The following is a 20,982-nucleotide window of genomic DNA, read 5'->3' as shown; positions in this document are numbered from 1 at the left end:
GGAGGGAAATCAACAAAGAGAGAGAAGGATATGGAGGGATATCAACAAAGAGAGAGAGATATGGAGGATATCAACAAAGAGAGAGAGAGAGAAATATGGAGGGATATCAACAAAGAGAGAGAAAGAGAAATATGGAGGGATATCAACAAAGAGAGAGACAGAGAGATATGGAGGGATATCAACAAAGAGAGAGACAGATATGGGAGGGATATCAACAAAGAGAGAGACAGAGAGATGGAGGGATATCAACAAAGAGAGAGACAGAGAGATATGGAGGGATATCAACAAAGAGAGAGACAGAGAGATATGGAGGGATATCAACAAAGAGAGAGACAGAGAGATGTGGAGGGATATCAACAAAGAGAGAGACAGAGAAATATGGAGGGATATCAACAAAGAGAGAGAGAGAGATATGGAGGGATATCAACAAAGAGAGAGAGAGAGAGATATGGAGGGATATCAACAAAGAGAGAGACAGAGAGATATGGAGGGATATCAACAAAGAGAGAGAGAGAGAGATATGGAGGGATATCAACAAAGAGAGAAAGAGAGAGAGATATGGAGGGATATCAACAAAGAGAGAGAGAGAGAGAGAGATATGGAGGGATATCAACAAAGAGAGAGAAAGAGAGCGATATGGAGGGATATCAACAAAGAGAGAGACAGAGAGATATGGAGGGATATCAACAAAGAGAGAGACAGAGAAATATGGAGGGATATCAACAAAGAGAGAGACAGAGAGATATGGAGGGATATCAACAAAGAGAGAGACAGAGAGATATGGAGGGATATCAACAAAGAGAGAGACAGAGAGATATGGAGGGATATCAACAAAGAGAGAGACAGAGAGATATGGAGGGATATCAACAAAGAGAGAGACAGAGAAATATGGAGGGATATCAACAAAGAGAGAAAGAGAGAGAGATATGGAGGGATATCAACAAAGAGAGAGAGAGATGTGGAGGGATATCAACAAAGAGAGAGACAGAGAGATATGGAGGGATATCAACAAAGAGAGAGACAGAGATATGGAGGGATATCAACAAAGAGAGAGAGAGAAATATGGAGGGATATCAACAAAGAGAGAGACAGAGAAATATGGAGGGATATCAACAAAGAGAGAGAGAGAGAGATATGGAGGGATATCAACAAAGAGAGAGACAGAGAAATATGGAGGGATATCAACAAAGAGAGAGACAGAGAAATATGGAGGGATATCAACAAAGAGAGAAAGAGAGAGAGATATGGAGGGATATCAACAAAGAGAGAGAGAGAGAGAGATATGGAGGGATATCAACAAAGAGAGAGAGAGAGAGAGATATGGAGGGATATCAACAAAGAGAGAGAGAGAGAGAGATATGGAGGGATATCAACAAAGAGAGAGAGAGAGAGAGATATGGAGGGATATCAACAAAGAGAGAGAGAGAGAGAGAGATATGGAGGGATATCAACAAAGAGAGAGAGAGAGAGATATGGAGGGATATCAACAAAGAGAGAAAGAGAGAGAGAGATATGGAGGGATATCAACAAAGAGAGAGAGAGAGAGAGAGATATGGAGGGATATCAACAAAGAGAGAGAGAGAGAGAGATATGGAGGGATATCAACAAAGAGAGAGAGAGACAGAGAGATATGGAGGGATATCAACAAAGAGAGAGACAGAGAGAGATATGGAGGGATATCAACAAAGAGAGACAGAGAAATATGGAGGGATATCAACAAAGAGAGAAAGAGAGAGAGATATGGAGGGATATCAACAAAGAGAGAGAGAGAGAGAGGAGGGAGGGATATCAACAAAGAGAGACAGAGAGGATATGGAGGGATATCAACAAAGAGAGACAGAGAAGATATGGAGGGATATCAACAAAGAGAGAGAGAGATATGGAGGGATATCAACAACGAGAGAGAGAGATATGGAGGGATATCAACAACGAGAGAGAGAGATATGGAGGGATATCAACAAAGAGAGAGAGAGATATGGAGGGATATCAACAAAGAGAGAGAGAGATATGGAGGGATATCAACAAAGAGAGAGAGAGATATGGAGGGATATCAACAAAGAGAGAGAAGGATATGGAGGGATATCAACAAAGAGAGAGAAGGATATGGAGGGATATCAACAAAGAGAGAGACAGACAGAGAGATATGGAGGGATATCAACAAAGAGAGAGAAGGATATGGAGGGATATCAACAGAGAGAGAGACAGAGATATGGAGGGATATCAACAAAGAGAAAGAGAGAGAGAGATATGGAGGGATATCAACAAAGAGAGAGACAGAGATATGGAGGGATATCAACAAAGAGAAAGAGAGAGAGAGATATGGAGGGATATCAACAAAGAGAGAGAAAGAGATAAACAGAGAGAGAGACAGAGAGATATGGAGGGATATCAACAGAGAGAGAGACAGAGATATGGAGGGATATCAACAAAGAGAAAGAGAGAGAGAGATATGGAGGGATATCAACAAAGAGAGAGAAAGAGATAAACAGAGAGAGAGACAGAGAGATATGGAGGGATATCAACAAAGAGAGAGAGCGATATGGAGGGATATCAACAAAGAGAGAGACAGAGAGATATGGAGGGATATCAACAAAGAGAGAGAGCGATATGGAGGGATATCAACAAAGAGAGAGACAGAGCGATATGGAGGGATATCAACAAAGAGACAGAGAGATATGGAGGGATATCAACAAAGAGAGAGAGCGATATGGAGGGATATCAACGAAGAGAGAGACAGAGAGATATGGAGGGATATCAACAAAGAGAGAGAGAGAGAGAGATATGGAGGGATATCAACAAAGAGAGAGGGATATGGAGGGATAAACAAAGAGAGAGAGAGAGCGATATGGAGGGATATCAACAAAGAGAGATACAGAGAGATATGGAGGGATATCAACAAAGAGAGAGACAGAGAGATATGGAGGGATATCAAAAAGAGAGAGAGAGAGAGATATGGAGGGATATCAACAAAGAGAGAGACAGAGATATGGAGGGATATCAACAAAGAGAGAGACAGAGAGATATGGAGGGATATCAACAAAGAGAGAGACAGAGATATGGAGGGATATCAACAAAGAGAGAGACAGAGATATGGAGGGATATCAACAAAGAGAGAGACAGAGATATGGAGGGATATCAACAAAGAGAGAGAGAGAGCGACATGGAGGGATATCAACAAAGAGAGAGACAGAGATATGGAGGGATATCAACAAAGAGAGAGACAGAGAGATATGGAGGGATATCAACAAAGAGAGAGACAGAGATATGGAGGGATATCAACAAAGAGAGAGAGACAGAGATATGGAGGGATATCAACAAAGAGAGAGAGAGAGCGATATGGAGGGATATCAACAAAGAGAGAGACAGAGATATGGAGGGATATCAACAAAGAGAGAGACAGAGATATGGAGGGATATCAACAAAGAGAGAGAGAGAGAGCGATATGGAGGGATATCAACAAAGAGAGAGACAGAGATATGGAGGGATATCAACAAAGAGAGAGAGCGGTATGGAGGGATATCAACAAAGAGAGAGATATGGAGGGATATCAACAAAGAGAGAAAGAGAGCGATATGGAGGGATATCAACAAAGAGAGAGATATGGAGGGATATCAACAAAGAGAGAAAGAGAGCGATATCAACAAAGAGAGAGAGAGATGGAGGATATCAACAAAGAGAGAGAAAGAGAGATATGGAGGGATATCAACAAAGAGAGAGAGAGAGAGAGAGAGAGAGAGAGAGAGAGAGAGAGAGAGAGATGGAAGGATATCAACAAAGAGAGAAAGAGAAGAGAGGAAGACATATGGAGGGATATCAACAAAGAGAGAAAGAGAGAAATATGGAGGGATATCAACAAAGAGAGAAAGAAGAGAGAGGGATATCAACAATGAGAGGGATATCAACAAAGAGAGAGATGGAGGATATCAGACAATGAGAGAGAGATGGAGGGATATCAACAAAGAGAGAGATGGAGATATCAACAATGAGAGAGAGATGGAGGGATATCAACAAAGAGAGAGAGATATGGAGGGATATCAACAAGAGGAAGAGAGAGAGAGGGATATCAACAATGAGAGAGAGATGGAGGGATATCAACAATGAGAGAGAGATGGAGGGATATCAACAAAGAGAGAGAGAGGAGGGATATCAACAATGAGAGAGAGAGCCATGGAGAGGAGAGAGAGAGATGGAGGGATATCAACAAAGAGAGATATGGAGGGAGAACAAAGAGAGAGAGATGGAGGGATATCAACAAAGAGAGAAAGAAGAGATATGGAGGGATATCAACAAAGAGAGAAAGAGCGATATGGAGGGATATCAACAAAGAGAGAAAGAGAGAGAGATATGGAGGGATATCAACAAAGAGAGAAAGAGAGAGAGATATGGAGGGATATCAACAAAGAGAGAGAAAGAGCGATATGGAGAAGAGATATCAACAAAGAGAGAGAAAGAGCGATATGGAGGGATATCAACAAAGAGAGAAAGAGAGAGAAATGGAGGGATATCAACAAAGAGAGAAAGAGCGATATGGAGGGATATCAACAAAGAGAGAAAGAGAGAGAGATATGGAGGGATATCAACAAAGAGAGAGAAAGAGCGATATGGAGGGATATCAACAAAGAGAGAAAGAGAGAGAGATATGGAGGGATATCAACAAAGAGAGAAAGAGCGATAGGAGGGATAAACAAAGAGAGAGAAAGAGCGATATGGAGGGATATCAACAAAGAGAGAGAAAGAGCGATATGGAGGGATATCAACAAAGAGAGAAAGAGAGAGAGAGATGGAAGGATATCAACAAAGAGAGAAAGAGAGAGAGAGGAAGACATATGGAGGGATATCAACAAAGAGAGAAAGAGAGAGAGATATGGAGGGATATCAACAAAGAGAGAGAGAGAGAGATGGAGGGATATCAACAAAGAGAGATAGAGAGAGATATGGAGGGATATCAACAAAGAGAGAGAGAAGAGAGAGATATGGAGGGATATCAACAAAGAGAGAAAGAGAGCGATATGGAGGGATATCAACAAAGAGAGAGATATGGAGGGATATCAACAAAGAGAGAAAGAGAGAGATATCAACAAAGAGAGAGAGAGAGAGATGGAGGATATCAACAAAGAGAAAGAGAGATATGGAGGGATATCAACAAAGCGAGAGAGAGAGAGAGAGAGAGAGAGAGAGAGAGAGAGAGAGAGAGAGAGAGAGAGAGAGAGAGATGGAGGGATATCAACAAAGAGAGAAAGAGAGAGAGAGGAAGAGATATGGAGGGATATCAACAAAGAGAGAGAAAGAGAGAAATATGGAGGGATATCAACAGAGAGAGAGACAGAGAGAGATATGGAGGGATATCAACAAAGAGAGAGAAAGAGAGAGAGATATGGAGGGATATCAACAAAGAGAGAGACAGAGAGAGAGATATGGAGGGATATCAACAAAGAGAGAGACAGAGAGAGATATGGAGGGATACCAACAAAGAGAGAGAAATATGGAGGGTTATTGAGAAAGAGATGGAGAAAGGGAGAGCCAGTTTAACTGAAGTCTCTTAGACCAGGGGTTCTCAAACTGGGTCCTGGGCCCCCTGGGAGCATGTGGTTTTTGCCCTAGCACTAACAGCTGTTTCAAATGATCCCAACATGATGATAAGAAGGTTATCTGAATCAGCTGTGTAGTGCTTGGGCAAAAAGCTAAATGTGCACGACTTAGAGGGCTAACTCACAATCCTCTCTCTGCTCAGCAGAGCCCTGATATAATAGCTAGAGATAACCAGTCGCTTCCACAAACTTCCTATCTGATGACAACAGCAGCAGTGTCAACACAAACTTCCACAAACCTCCTATCTGATAATAGAAGTGTCAAGACACTCAGGCAGTCAGTCTACTTTTGTCATTTTGCTCCAAAAACCAAGATGACGCAGCCACAAAACAACTGTAGACCAAAATATTGTAGAACCCCACCTCGATCCATTCCTTTTCATTTAGTTTCAATTGGAATGTTGGTTAAAAGGTGCATGTTCCAGGCACAGAGGGACACAGAGTCCCATGGAAAACTCAGAGGAAGGCTGGGACACAGAGTACCATGGAAAACTCAAGAGGAAGGCTGGGACACAGAGTACCATGGAAAACTCAGAGGAAGGCTGGGACACAGAGTACCATGGAAAACTCAGAGGAAGGCTGGGAAACAGAGTACCATGGAAAACTCAGAGGAAGGCTGGGAAACAGTGTACCATGGAAAACTCAGAGGAAGGCTGGGAAACAGAGTCCCATGGAAAACTCAGAGGAAGGCTGGGACACAGAGTACCATGGAAAACTCAGAGGAAGGCTGGGACACAGAGTACCATGGAAAACTCAGAGGAAGGCTGGGACACAGAGTACCATGGGAAACTCAGAGGAAGGCTGGGACACAGAGTACCATGGAAAACTCAGAGGAAGGCTGGGACAGAGGAAGGCTGGGACAGAGGAAGGCTGGGACAGAGGGAGAGAGAGAGGGGAGAGTACAGTAAGAGAGAGGAGAGGGAAGACCTTGAGGGAATGACCTCTATGTGTCTCTCTCTCCACACACACAAACACACACATGCACACGCACACACACAATTTAGGTCACAGAATGAGTGGGTAGTAGAAACGTGAGTTTGGAGTGAGGTAGGTGGACGTGATGCCCCTTGAGGCAGACACACACACAAACAGACACACTGGGCCTGTGGAATTCATATGAGACACCATTGGAGAGTAGAGGACATGTTTAAGCCTTAATGACCCATGGTTTAATAGGTGAATGTTTGGACTGCCCACACAGAGGAAAGAAGACATAATATTAATGACAGAAAAAATGGGAGATTTATTTAAGCACATATAGTTTGATAGCACAGTAAATGTGGAAATTATGACCAAATACGATGTGTTCTATGGTTATATGCAAATGACCGGGCAGTAATTTAGGCTGGACGATTTGATTAGGATGGAAAGACATGTTGAAGATCTGAAGTTTGATATTTTAATAGAATATTATTGATGTAAAAAGCTAGACGAGAATAATAACTGAGTGAGAGAAAGAGTTGGAGACAACATTAAAATGTGAGAACGAGAAATAGGAATTATATAAAAGGAGATTGAGCAAAATGAGACAGACAAGAGAGGAAAGAAATGGAGGAAGAGAACACAGAGAGGTAGAGAATGCGATAGAGAGGCTAGAGGGACAGACAAGAGAGAGGAGAGCCAGAGAGATTAAAAAAATGAAGAGAGATATAGAAAGAGAGGGAGAACACACAGAGAGCCCTCCACAGCAGCAGCTTCCCAGTTGGACTCCCAGCCAGCTCAGAGAGAATCACACTTTCAGCAACATGCCAGGACACATCACGTCTGCTATACTCAGCTCTGGGCGCCCGCAATGAGGTCACCACCCGACACATAAATGCACACACTGCACCATGGGTAATCTCCCATGGGGGAGGGTACACTGGATAGGCCACTTTGTGGCGGTGGTATGACACAGATGTGCAGAGATGCGTACACACACACACACACACACACTGGACTTTCACATCCAGAGAATATAGAAAGAGAGAAAAGGCCTGCAGAGCCATTTCACAAAGACTAACAGCTCAGATAGGGATTATATTACTGGGAATATGGTGCTCTGAAGACAGAAACAACAAAGCCTCAACTACATAGGACATGATTGATGTCCTGCAGATGGCGCTGTACGGCTAGTGATTTTGATTCTGGAAAGTGATTCCTGTGAATCGCATTCAGCCACAGAGTTCGCCACAGTTGGCCATTAACTAGGCTGGTGCTCGATGCTAACCTTATAGAGCATCATCTGAGCCAGAGGAGAGACATAGGACCATCCTTCAAAAGACAAGAGAAAGTTCTTTCATGATGGCTACTTACCACTACACTTGTCGTTGTCGAGCTGAAGTCAGCTCCAAATGCATGTGGACCCACACACACACACGAATAGACACGCACACATGAACGGACGGACACACACACACACGGTTACATACACATGAACAGACACACACACACACGCACATACGAACGGGGACACGCACACCCGAACAGGGACACGCACACATGAACAGGGACACGCACACACGAACAGGGACCCACACACACGAACAGGGACCCACACACACACACGAACAGGGACACACACACAAAACAGGGACCACAGAACACACACACACAAAACAGGGGGACAGGGACACACACACAACAGGGACACACACACAGGGACACACACACACAACAGGACCCACACACACACAACAGGGACCCACACACATGGGACCCACACACAACAGGGACCCACACACGAACAGGGACCCACACACACACACACACACACACACACACACACGAACAGGGACCCACACACACACACGAACAGGGACCCACACACACACACACACACACATGAACAGGGACACACACACACACTGCACATGTACAGGGACACACACACACATGAACAGGGACACACACACACACACACACACACATGAACAGGGACACACACACACATGAACAGGGACACACACACACACACACACACATGAACAGGGACACACACACACACATGAACAGGGACAGGGACACATAATGAAATACAACACACACACACACATGAACAGGGACACACACACACACATGAACAGGGACACACACACACACATGAACAGGGACACACACACACACACGAACAGGGACACACACACACAACACATGAAAGCTGGGACACACACAACAGGACACACACGAACAGGGACACACACACGAACAGGTACACACACACGAACAGGGACACACACACCAGGGACACACAACCGGACATTGGGACATACACACGGACAGGGACACAGTACACGAACAGGGACCCACACACTCACACACTGGGCCCGAACAGGGACACACAACAACAACAGGGACACCACATGAACAGGGACACGCACATGAACAGGGACACGCACATGAACAGGGACACACACACACGAACAGGGACCCACCATTTCACGAACAGGGACCCACACATCACACGAACAGGGACAGTCACAAACAGGGACAAACACACAAACACACGAACAGGGACACACACACACACACAGTGCTGTTTGAACAGGGACCCACACACACACACGAACAGGGACACACACACGAACAGGGACAAGCACACAAACACACGAACAGGGACAAAATACAGTACATATCATCAAACAGGGAACAGAGATTATAGATTGAGGGTTTTTATAGAGCTATTTAATGTACTCACGTTACTGCATTTTGAGGGATACAGTCTATAAAGGTACTCACATAGAGAGGGATACAGCTATAAGATTGGTTCCCAGCTAACAAGGTGAAAATCAGCTATGCCCCTGAACAAGGCAGTTAACCCAGTTTCTAGGGTCATTGAAAATAAGAATGTGTTCTTAACTGACTTGAAGGGATAGAGATTCAATAAAGGTAAAATATATAGAGAGGGATACAATAATAATAAAATAAAAAAATCTGCACACCCTGACCATGATTTGCGGGTTACAGGTATAAAGGGGCATTCTATGTTGAGAGGGATAGTTCTATAAAGGTGTTTCACTCTAGATTGGGGATACCTATTTAGGTACTCACAGAGAGGGATACAGCTATAAAGGTACTTTTCACATAGAGTCTTAGAGCTATAAAGGTACTCATTTGATATTTTGTTAAAGTTTGTTTGTAAAGGTACTCACGTAGGAGGGATAGAGCTATAAAGGTACTCATTAGAAGGGATAGAGCTATAAAGGTACTCACGTAGAGAGGGATAGAGCTATAAAGGTACTCACGTAGAGAGGGATAGAGCTATAAAGGTACTCACGTAGAGAGGGATAGAGCTATAAAGGTACTCACGTAGAGAGGGATAGAGCTATCAAGGTACTCACGTAGAGAGGGATAGAGCTATAAAGGTACTCACGTAGAGAGGGATAGAGCTATAAAGGTACTCACAGAGAGGGATAGACCTATAAAGGTACTCACAGAGAGGGATAGACCTATAAAGGTACTCACATAGAGAGGGATAGAGCTATAAAGGTACTCACAGAGAGGGATAGACCTATAAAGGTACTCACGTAGAGAGGGATACAGCTATAAAGGTACTCACATAGAGAGGGATACAGCTATAAAGGTACTCACGTTGCCATAGTCGATGTAGAACACATGGACCTTTGCTGGCGATTGAACTTTCTCCACCCGGGCTCTGTACCTTTACAGAGGTAAGTGAAGGAACAGATGGAGGGGAAGATGAGAGAGAGAAAGGTGAGAATTGAAATAAAGATGAGAGAGAGAGGAGAGAGAGAAAGAAAGAAAGGGAAGAGAGAGATGAGAGATAAGATATGAGAGAGAGAGAAGACGAGAGATAGAGAAAGGAGAGAGAGAGAAAGGGGAGAGAGAGGGAGGTACAAGGAGATGAGTAAATCATTCCGTTCTTATTTCCGAGGAGAGCTGGTGTGGTGGTGGATATGTCTGTAGTGATAAGGTCTTTGAGGAGAGAGAGATCCTATGGGATTTGAAATGTTAAATTTCAGACAGGCCACTGTATAGAAACAAGGGGAATTATATTGGCCTGTATGACTTGTTCACTTCAAGAGGTGTGTGAGAAATCTTACGTCTACAATCTAAGCCTATAGTACCAGAAAAGCACAGAGATAATTAAAAATAAAAGGTATTGAAGCCAATTGGTGAAGTGCATTGTGGGATAGCTCAGTGGGAGGGAGAGGCGAGTCAAAGAGCCTCTCAATCACTGTGTGGCCCACATCACCGCATTAACCCGAGGAGGAAAGGAGAGACAGGATGGACAGAAGGAGAAAACAAACGCTACTAACAATTAGGCAATGGTGGAGTTGACACAACAGGGGAGAGAGAGACAGACATGTAGAGAGAAGACAGAGAGAATGATGAGAGAAGAGAGAGAGAAAGAAACAGTCAGGGAGAAAGTGACGAGAGAAAGAGAGAGAGAGAAAGAGAGAGAATGACAGACACACAGACTCATTCAGAACTCCTCAGTGGCAGCATTCAACAGGCCTTGAAAGGAACCCAACCCTAATTAGTCTTTAATAAAACCAGTAAACCTCCCTCCCTCCCTCTCAGAATAAAGATGTACAACACTCACTATGGTTGGAAATTACCTCAATGAATAACAGAACAACAGGTCCCGAAAGAAACACTTAAACAAAAAACTTATTTAGCATAAAAAGGAAGAACCGCTGCTTTTCCTGGAAGGGATTAACAACAGACTGGTGCTCTCCATACACAACAGGAGTAACAACAGACTGGTGCTCTCCATGCACAACAGGAGTAACAACAGACTGGTGCTCTCCATGCACAACAGGAGTAACAACAGACTGGTGCTCTCCATACACAACAGGAGTAACAACAGACTGGTGCTCTCCATACACAACAGGAGTAACAACAGACTGGTGCTCTCCATACACAACAGGAGTAACAACAGACTGGTGCTCTCCATACACAACAGGAGTAACAACAGACTGGTGCTCTCCATGCACAACAGGAGTAACAACAGACTGGTGCTCTCCATACACAACAGGAGTAACAACAGACTGGTGCTCTCCATGCACAACAGGAGTAACAACAGACTGGTGCTCTCCATACACAACAGGAGTAACAACAGACTGGTGCTCTCCATGCACAACAGGAGTAACAACAGACTGGTGCTCTCCATGCACAACAGGAGTAACAACAGACTGGTGCTCTCCATACAACAGGACAACAACAGACTGGTAACAAACAGGAGTAACAACAGACTGGTGCTCTCCATACACAACAGGAGTAACAACAGACTGGTGCTCTCCATACACAACAGGAGTAACAACAGACTGGTGCTCTCCATGCACAACAGGAGTAACAACAGACTGGTGCTCTCCATGCACAACAGGAGTAACAACAGACTGGTGCTCTCCATGCACAACAGGAGTAACAACAGACTGGTGCTCTCCATGCACAACAGGAGTAACAAACAACAGACTGGTGCTCTCCATGCACAACAGGAGTAACAACAGACTGGTGCTCTCCATGCACAACAGGAGTAACAACAGACTGGTGCTCTCCATGCACAACAGGAGTAACAACAGACTGGTGCTCTCCATGCACAACAGGAGTGACTGGTGCTCTCCATGCACAACAGGAGTAACAACAGACTGGTGCTCTCCATGCACAACAGGAGTAACAACAGACTGGTGCTCTCCATACACAACAGGAGTAACAACAGACTGGTGCTCTCCATACACAACAGGAGTAACAACAGACTGGTGCTCTCCATGCACAACAGGAGTAACAACAGACTGGTGCTCTCCATGCACAACAGGAGTAACAACAGACTGGTGCTCTCCATGCACAACAGGAGTAACAACAGACTGGTGCTCTCCATGCACAACAGGAGTAACAACAGACTGGTGCTCTCCATGCACAACAGGAGTAACAACAGACTGGTGCTCTCCATGCACAACAGGAGTAACAACAGACTGGTGCTCTCCATGCACAACAGGAGTAACAACAGACTGGTGCTCTCCATGCACAACAGGAGTAACAACAGACTGGTGCTCTCCATGCACAACAGGAGTAACAACAGACTGGTGCTCTCCATGCACAACAGGAGTAACAACAGACTGGTGCTCTCCATAACAACAGACACAACAGGAGTAACAACAGACTGGTGCTCTCCATGCACAACAGGAGTAACAACAGACTGGTGCTCTCCATGCACAACAGGAGTAACAACAGACTGGTGCTCTCCATGCACAACAGGAGTAACAACAGACTGGTGCTCTCCATGCACAACAGGAGTAACAACAGACTGGTGCTCTCCATGCACAACAGGAGTAACAACAGACTGGTGCTCTCCATACACAACAGGAGTAACAACAGACTGGTGCTCTCCATGCACAACAGGAGTAACAACAGACTGGTGCTCTCCATGCACAACAGGAGTAACAACAGACTGGTGCTCTCCATACACAACAGGAGTAACAACAGACTGGTGCTCTCCATACACAACAGGAGTAACAACAGACTGGTGCTCTCCATGCACAACAGGAGTAACAACAGACTGGTGCTCTCCATGCACAACAGGAGTAACAACAGACTGGTGCTCTCCATGCACAACAGGAGTAACAACAGACTGGTGCTCTCCATGCACAACAGGAGTAACAACAGACTGGTGCTCTCCATGCACAACAGGAGTAACAACAGACTGGTGCTCTCCATGCACAACAGGAGTAACAACAGACTGGTGCTCTCCATGCACAACAGGAGTAACAACAGACTGGTGCTCTCCATGCACAACAGGAGTAACAACAGACTGGTGCTCTCCATGCACAACAGGAGTAACAACAGACTGGTGCTCTCCATGCACAACAGGAGTAACAACAGACTGGTGCTCTCCATACACAACAGGAGTAACAACAGACTGGTGCTCTCCATACACAACAGGAGTAACAACAGACTGGTGCTAACAACAGACTCTCATGCACAACAGGAGTAACAACAGACTGGTGCTCTCCATACACAACAGGAGTAACAACAGACTGGTGCTCTCCATGCACAACAGGAGTAACAACAGACTGGTGCTCTCCATGCACAACAGGAGTAACAACAGACTGGTGCTCTCCATGCAAAACAGGAGTAACAACAGACTGGTGCTCTCCATGCACAACAGGAGTAACAACAGACTGGTGCTCTCCATGCACAACAGGAGTAACAACAGACTGGTGCTCTCCATGCACAACAGGAGTAACAACAGACTGGTGCTCTCCATGCACAACAGGAGTAACAACAGACTGGTGCTCTCCATGCACAACAGGAGTAACAACAGACTGGTGCTCTAACCTCTCCATGCACAACAGGAGTAACAACAGACTGGTGCTCTCCATGCACAACAGGAGTAACAACAGACTGGTGCTCTCCATACACAACAGGAGTAACAACAGACTGGTGCTCTCCATGCACAACAGGAGTAACAACAGACTGGTGCTCTCCATACACAACAGGAGTAACAACAGACTGGTGCTCTCCATGCACAACAGGAGTAACAACAGACTGGTGCTCTCCATGCACAACAGGAGTAACAACAGACTGGTGCTCTCCATACACAACAGGAGTAACAACAGACTGGTGCTCTCCATGCACAACAGGAGTAACAACAGACTGGTGCTCTCCATACACAACAGGAGTAACAACAGACTGGTGCTCTCCATGCACAACAGGAGTAACAACAGACTGGTGCTCTCCATACACAACAGGAGTAACAACAGACTGGTGCTCTCCACACAACAGGAGTAACAACAGACTGGTGCTCTCCATACACAACAGGAGTAACAACAGACTGGTGCTCTCCATACACAACAGGAGTAACAACAGACTGGTGCTCTCCATACACAACAGGAGTAACAACAGACTGGTGCTCTCCATACACAACAGGAGTAACAACAGACTGGTGCTCTCCACACACAACAGGAGTAACAACAGACTGGTGCTCTCCATGCACAACAGGAGTAACAATAGACTGGTGCTCTCCATACACAACAGGAGTAACAACAGACTGGTGCTCTCCATACACAACAGGAGTAACAACAGACTGGTGCTCTCCATGCACAACAGGAGTAACAACAGACTGGTGCTCTCCATACAACACAGGAGTAACAACAGACTGGTGCTCTCCATGCAAAACAGGAGTAACAATAGACCGGTGCTCTCCATGCACAACAGGAGTAACAACAGACTGGTGATCTCCATACACAACAGGAGTAACAATAGACTGGTGCTCTCCATACAAAACAGGAGTAACAATAGACTGGTGCTCTCCATACAAAACAGGAGTAACAACAGACTGGTGCTCTCCATACACAACAGGAGTAACAACAGACTGGTGCTCTCCATACACAACAGGAGTAACAACAGACTGGTGCTCTCCACGCACAACAGGAGTAACAACAGACTGGTGCTCTCCATGCACAACAGGAGTAACAACAGACTGGTGCTCTCCATGCACAACAGGAGTAACAACAGACTGGTGCTCTCCATACAAAACAGGAGTAAAAACAGACTGGTGCTCTCCATACAAAACAGGAGTAACAACAGACTGGTGCTCTCCATACAAAACAGGAGTAACAACAGACTGGTGCTCTCCATACAAAACAGGAGTAACAATAGACTGGTGCTCTCCATACACAACAGGAGTAACAACAGACTGGTGCTCTCCATACAAAACAGGAGTAACAACAGACTGGTGCTCTCCATACACAACAGGAGTAACAACAGACTGGTGCTCTCCATGCACAACAGGAGTAACAACAGACTGGTGCTCTCCATACACAACAGGAGTAACAACAGACTGGTGCTCTCCATACACAACAGGAGTAACAACAGACTGGTGCTCTCCATACAAACAGGAGTAACAACAGACTGGTGCTCTCCATACAAAACAGGAGTAACAACAGACTGGTGCTCTCCATACAAAACAGGAGTAAAAATAGACTGGTGCTCTCCATGCACAACAGGAGTAAAAATAGACTGGTGCTCTCCATGCACAACAGGAGTAACAATAGACTGGTGCTCTCCATACAAAACAGGAGTAACAATAGACTGGTGCTCTCCATACAAAACAGGAGTAACAATAGACTGGTGCTCTCCATGCAAAACAGGAGTAACAATAGACTGGTGCTCTCCATAGCCTGGTGCTCTCCATGCACAACAGGAGTAACAACAGACTGGTGCTCTCCATACACAACAGGAGTAACAAAAGACTGGTGCTCTCCATACACAACAGGAGTAACAGACTGGTGCTCTCCATACACAACAGGAGTAACAGACTGGTGCTCTCCATACACAACAGGAGTAACAACAGACTGGTGCTCTCCATACAAAACAGGAGTAACAACAGACTGGTGCTCTCCATGCAAAACAGGAGTAACAATAGACTGGTGCTCTCCATGCACAACATGAGTAACAACAGACTGGTGCTCTCCACGCACAACAGGAGTAACAACAGACTGTTGCTCCTCATTCAAAACAGGAGTAACAGACTGGTGCTCTCCATACACAACAGGAGTAACAGACTGGTGCTCTCCATGCACAACAGGAGTAACAACTGACTGGTGCTCTCCATGCACAACAGGAGTAACAACAGACTGGTGCTCTCCATGCACAACAGGAGTAACAACAGACTGGTGCTCTCCATGCACAACAGGAGTAACAACAGTCTGGTGCTCTCCATACAAAACAGGAGTAACAATAGACTGGTGCTCTCCATGCACAACAGGAGTAACAGACTGGTGCTCTCCATGCACAACAGGAGTAACAATAGATTGGTGCTCTCCATGCACAACAGGAGTAACAACAGACTGGTGCTCTCCATGCACAACAGGAGAAACAACAGACTGGTGCTCTCCATGCAAAACAGGAGTAACAATAGACTGGTGCTCTCCATGCACAACAGGAGTAACAACAGACTGGTGCTCTCCATGCAAAACAGGAGTAACAACTGACTGGTGCTCTCCATGCACAACAGGAGAAACAACAGACTGGTGCTCTCCATGCACAACAGGAGTAACAACAGACTGGTGCTCTCCATACAACACAGGAGTAACAACAGACTGGTGCTCTCCATGCAAAACAGGAGTAACAACAGACTGGTGCTCTCCATACACAACAGGAGTAACAACAGACTGGTGCTCTCCATGCAAAACAGGAGTAACAATAGACTGGTGCTCTCCATGCACAACAGGAGTAACAATAGACTGGTGCTCTCCATGCAAAACAGGAGTAACAATAGACTGGTGCTCTCCATGCAAAACAGGAGTAACAACAGACTGGTGCTCTCCATGCACAACAGGAGTAACAACAGACTGGTGCTCTCCATGCAAAACAGGAGTAACAACAGACTGGTGCTCTCCATGCAAAACAGGAGTAACAATAGACTGGTGCTCTCCATGCACAACAGGAGTAACAACAGACTGGTGCTCCCAATGCAAAACAGGAGTAACAAATGACTGGTGCTCTCCATGCACAACAGGAGTAACAACAGACTGGTGCTCTCCACGCAAAACAGGAGTAACAACAGACTGGTGCTCTCCATACACAACAGGAGTAACAACAGACTGGTGCTCTCCATGCACAACAGGAGTAACAACAGACTGGTGCTCTCCATACAAAACAGGAGTAACAACAGACTGGTGCTCTCCATACAACACAGGAGTAACAACAGACTGGTGCTCTCCATACACAACAGGAGTAACAACAGACTGGTGCTCTCCACACACAACAGGAGTAACAACAGACTGGTGCTCTCCACGCAAAACAGGAGTAACAACAGACTGGTGCTCTCCATACACAACAGGAGTAACAACAGACTGGTGCTCTCCATGCACAACAGGAGTAACAACAGACTGGTGCTCTCCATACAAAACAGGAGTAACAACAGACTGGTGCTCTCCATACAACACAGGAGTAACAACAGACTGGTGCTCTCCATGCAAAACAGGAGTAACAACAGACTGGTGCTCTCCATACACAACAGGAGTAACAACAGACTGGTGCTCTCCATGCAAAACAGGAGTAACAACAGACTGGTGCTCTCCATACACAACAGGAGTAACAACAGACTGGTGCTCTCCATACACAACAGGAGTAACAACAGACTGGTGGGTGCTCTCCACACACAACAGGAGTAACAACAGACTGGTGCTCTCCATACACAACAGGAGTAACAACAGACTGGTGCTCTCCACATACAACAGGAGTAACAACAGACTGGTGCTCTCCATGCACAACAGGAGGAACAACAGACTGGTGCTCTTCATTCACAACAGGAGTAACAACAGACTGGTGCTCTCCATGCACAACAGGAGGAACAACAGACTGGTGCTCTCCATGCACAACAGGAGTAACAACAGACTGGTGCTCTCCATACACAACAGGAGTAACAACAGACTGGTGCTCTCCATGCACAACAGGAGGAACAACAGACTGGTGCTCTCCATGCACAACAGGAGGAACAACAGACTGGTGCTCTCCATGCACAACAGGAGGAACAACAGACTGGTGCTCTCCATGCACAACAGGAGGAACAACAGACTGGTGCTCTCCATACAAAACAGGAGTAACAACAGACTGGTGCTCTCCACACACAACAGGAGTAACAACAGATTGGTGCTCTCCATACACAACAGGAGTAACAACAGACTGGTGCTCTCCATACACAACAGGAGTAACAACAGACTGGTGCTCTCCATACACAACAGCCAAAGGGAGATTAGGAAGTACGAGGGAACGAGAAGATTAAAAAAATTTAAAAATCCCAGCCACTGCATCTCACAGATGGCTCTTTTGAAAGCTCTCCTCAACTATGACTGGTGGATGCGAAAACGTAAAAGTTCTTGTTCCCAGAAGCTGAGTGAGGGGAGAGGGGGAGGGAGATGATGAGCTGTCCACCTGGCTAGGGAGGGGTGAGTCTCTATTTTTAATATTAGTTTGGCATTTCCCTTCTCTCCCTCTCACCGTCTCTCTCTCTCTCTCTCTCTCGTTCACCTCCTTGATGGGGCCCAAAGTCATAGCAGACACCCGGTGGCGCCCACCCGACGCACTTCGCCTCTGCGACTACCATCTGTCCCCGCCACCATCTGCAATCTTCACCGGTAACACCCGGTGTACCGGCTGGGTTGACGAGGGCTCAACACCTCTACAAAGCTCTGTTCTAAAAGGGGCCCTCTTAAAAGCCAGGGCCGTTCAGGAGCCATGACTTTGTGATGTCCATTTTATGGCAGATTTAAAACCACAAACAGTATGAACAAAGGGTAGATAAATAGGTAGGATGCTTTGTATTTTGGAAAGTTGATACCTGGCCTTTACAAACATCAAATGCCTCTATAAGAATAGATCCAGGCAAAAAGCCAACGAGAGAGGGTGTGGGTGACTCACATCCAGGTTAAGGGCGGATCTTATCAGTTGCTCTAATACGATTTTGGCTGAACCCAAATGCCAACTATTAGCCCCGACTTGGGCACTAGTCATAAGGAGAGGGGATTGATTGGGCACTAGTCATAAAGAAAGGGGATTGATTGGGCACTAGTCATAAGGAAAGGGGATTGACTGGGCACTAGTCATAAGGAAAGGGGATTGATTGGGCACTAGTCATAAGGAAAGGGGATTGATTGGGCACTAGTCATAAAGAAAGGGGATTGATTGGGCACTAGTCATAAGGAGAGGGGATTGATTGGGCACTAGTCATAAGGATAGGGGATTGATTGGGCACTAGTCATAAAGAAAGGGGATTGATTGGGCACTAGTCATAAGGAAAGGGGATTGATTGGGCACTAGTCATAAGGAAAGGGGATTGACTGGGCACTAGTCATAAGGAAAGGGGATTGATTGGGCACTAGTCATAAGGAGAGGGGATTGATTGGGCACTAGTCATAAGGAGAGGGGATTGATTGGGCACTAGTCATAAGGAAAGGGGATTGATTGGGCACTAGTCATAAGGAAAGGGGATTGATTGGGCACTAGTCATAAGGAAAGGGGATTGATTGGGCACTAGTCATAAGGAAAGGGGATTGATTGGGCACTAGTCATAAGGAGAGGGGATTGATTGGGCACTAGTCATAAGGAAAGGGGATTGATTGGGCACTTGTCATAAGGAAAGGGGATTGATTGGGCACTAGTCATAAGGAAAGGGGGTTGATTGGGCACTAGTCATAAGGAAAGGGGATTGATTGGGCACTAGTCATAAGGAAAGGGGATTGATTGGGCACTTGTCATAAGGAAAGGGGATTGATTGGGCACTCGTCATAAGGAAAGGGGATTGATTGGGCACTAGTCATAAGGAAAGGGGATTGATTGGGCACTAGTCATAAGGAAAGGGGATTGATTGGGCACTAGTCATAAGGAAAGGGGATTGATTGGGCACTAGTCATAAGGAAAGGGGATTGATTGGGCACTTGTCATAAGGAAAGGGGATTGATTGGGCACTAGTCATAAGGCAAGGGGATGGATTGTAGGACCAATAGCTCTCTCTTCAACAAGACCTCAACATAGGGTCAAGTATTTTACTACACATTAAAATGGAGACATTGCAGCACCATGTGACAGAAAGACAAAACACGTACCACTCTCCGTCGGCGGAGAAATTGGCGATGCAGTAGTCCCCTCGGCGGGCAGCGTACGAGCCCTCCACTGGGGGCTGGGCGGCGATCTCTGCCCTCATGGTCTCCATCAGGTTCTCCAGCTGGGTGCCTGAGGGGCGGGGAGAGAGAGGGAAGAGGAGGAGGAGGAGCATGGAATGCTTCACGTTTGGTCTCTGTTTGAATACATTGAGTCCATTCCTGTTAGCATAGAGCCTGGTTGGATTACTTTGTAAGTAAATGTAAAGTACTTGGAACACGCATCTCTTCCTTGCAGTAATCTCTGATCTACCATGATTTGATAGGTGAAAGTGATGTTTCCACTACAATGCTTCGACCAATAACGTCACATTAAATCAGTGATTTGTCCAAGGCCAAGCGATAGGTGGCAGGGAGTTATTTTCAATGTCTACAAACAGGCCCGTTGACTAGATGCCAAAGGCGTTAGTATTTGGCTCATATCCCATGTATCACTGTTGAGCCATACAGTGCTCTGCCCCAAAATGGACACATGATCACAGTAGCAACCATGGGGAAATTGGTCACCTCCGTTTCCTGTAGTAATTACAGTGCCTTGCGAAAGTATTCGGCCCCCTTGAACTTTGCAACCTTTTGCCACATTTCAGGCTTCAAACATAAAGATATAAAACTGTATTTTTTTGTGAATAATTTAGCACGCCCAATTTTTCAGTTTTTGATTTGTTAAAAGTTTGAAATATCCAATAAATGTCGTTCCACTTCATGCTGTGTCCCACTTGTTGATTCTTCACAAAAAAATACAGTTTTATATCTTTATGTTTGAAGCCTGAAATGTGGCAAAAGGTCGCAAA

At 45.5% G+C, this 20,982-nt stretch overlaps 1 protein-coding gene across 1 annotated transcript in view; it reads right to left on the bottom strand.

Moving 5' to 3' along the window:
• LOC127926845 (staphylococcal nuclease domain-containing protein 1-like) overlaps nt 1–20,982 on the bottom strand; it is a gene marked incomplete at its 5' end in the record, with an annotated part of 287,826 nt that overhangs the window by 33,305 nt on the left and 233,539 nt on the right. The window contains 2 exons of the mRNA XM_052512463.1: nt 10,158–10,227; nt 20,138–20,264. Coding sequence (XP_052368423.1) covers nt 10,158–10,227; nt 20,138–20,264 — 197 coding nt within the window. The remainder of the gene's footprint in view (nt 1–10,157; nt 10,228–20,137; nt 20,265–20,982) is intronic.

This window comes from Oncorhynchus keta, unplaced genomic scaffold (assembly GCF_023373465.1).
Source record: "Oncorhynchus keta strain PuntledgeMale-10-30-2019 unplaced genomic scaffold, Oket_V2 Un_contig_8484_pilon_pilon, whole genome shotgun sequence".
NCBI lineage: Eukaryota > Metazoa > Chordata > Actinopteri > Salmoniformes > Salmonidae > Oncorhynchus > Oncorhynchus keta.
The sequence above is the reverse complement of the archived record's forward strand: the minus strand, read 5'-3'. Positions and strand labels throughout refer to the sequence as shown.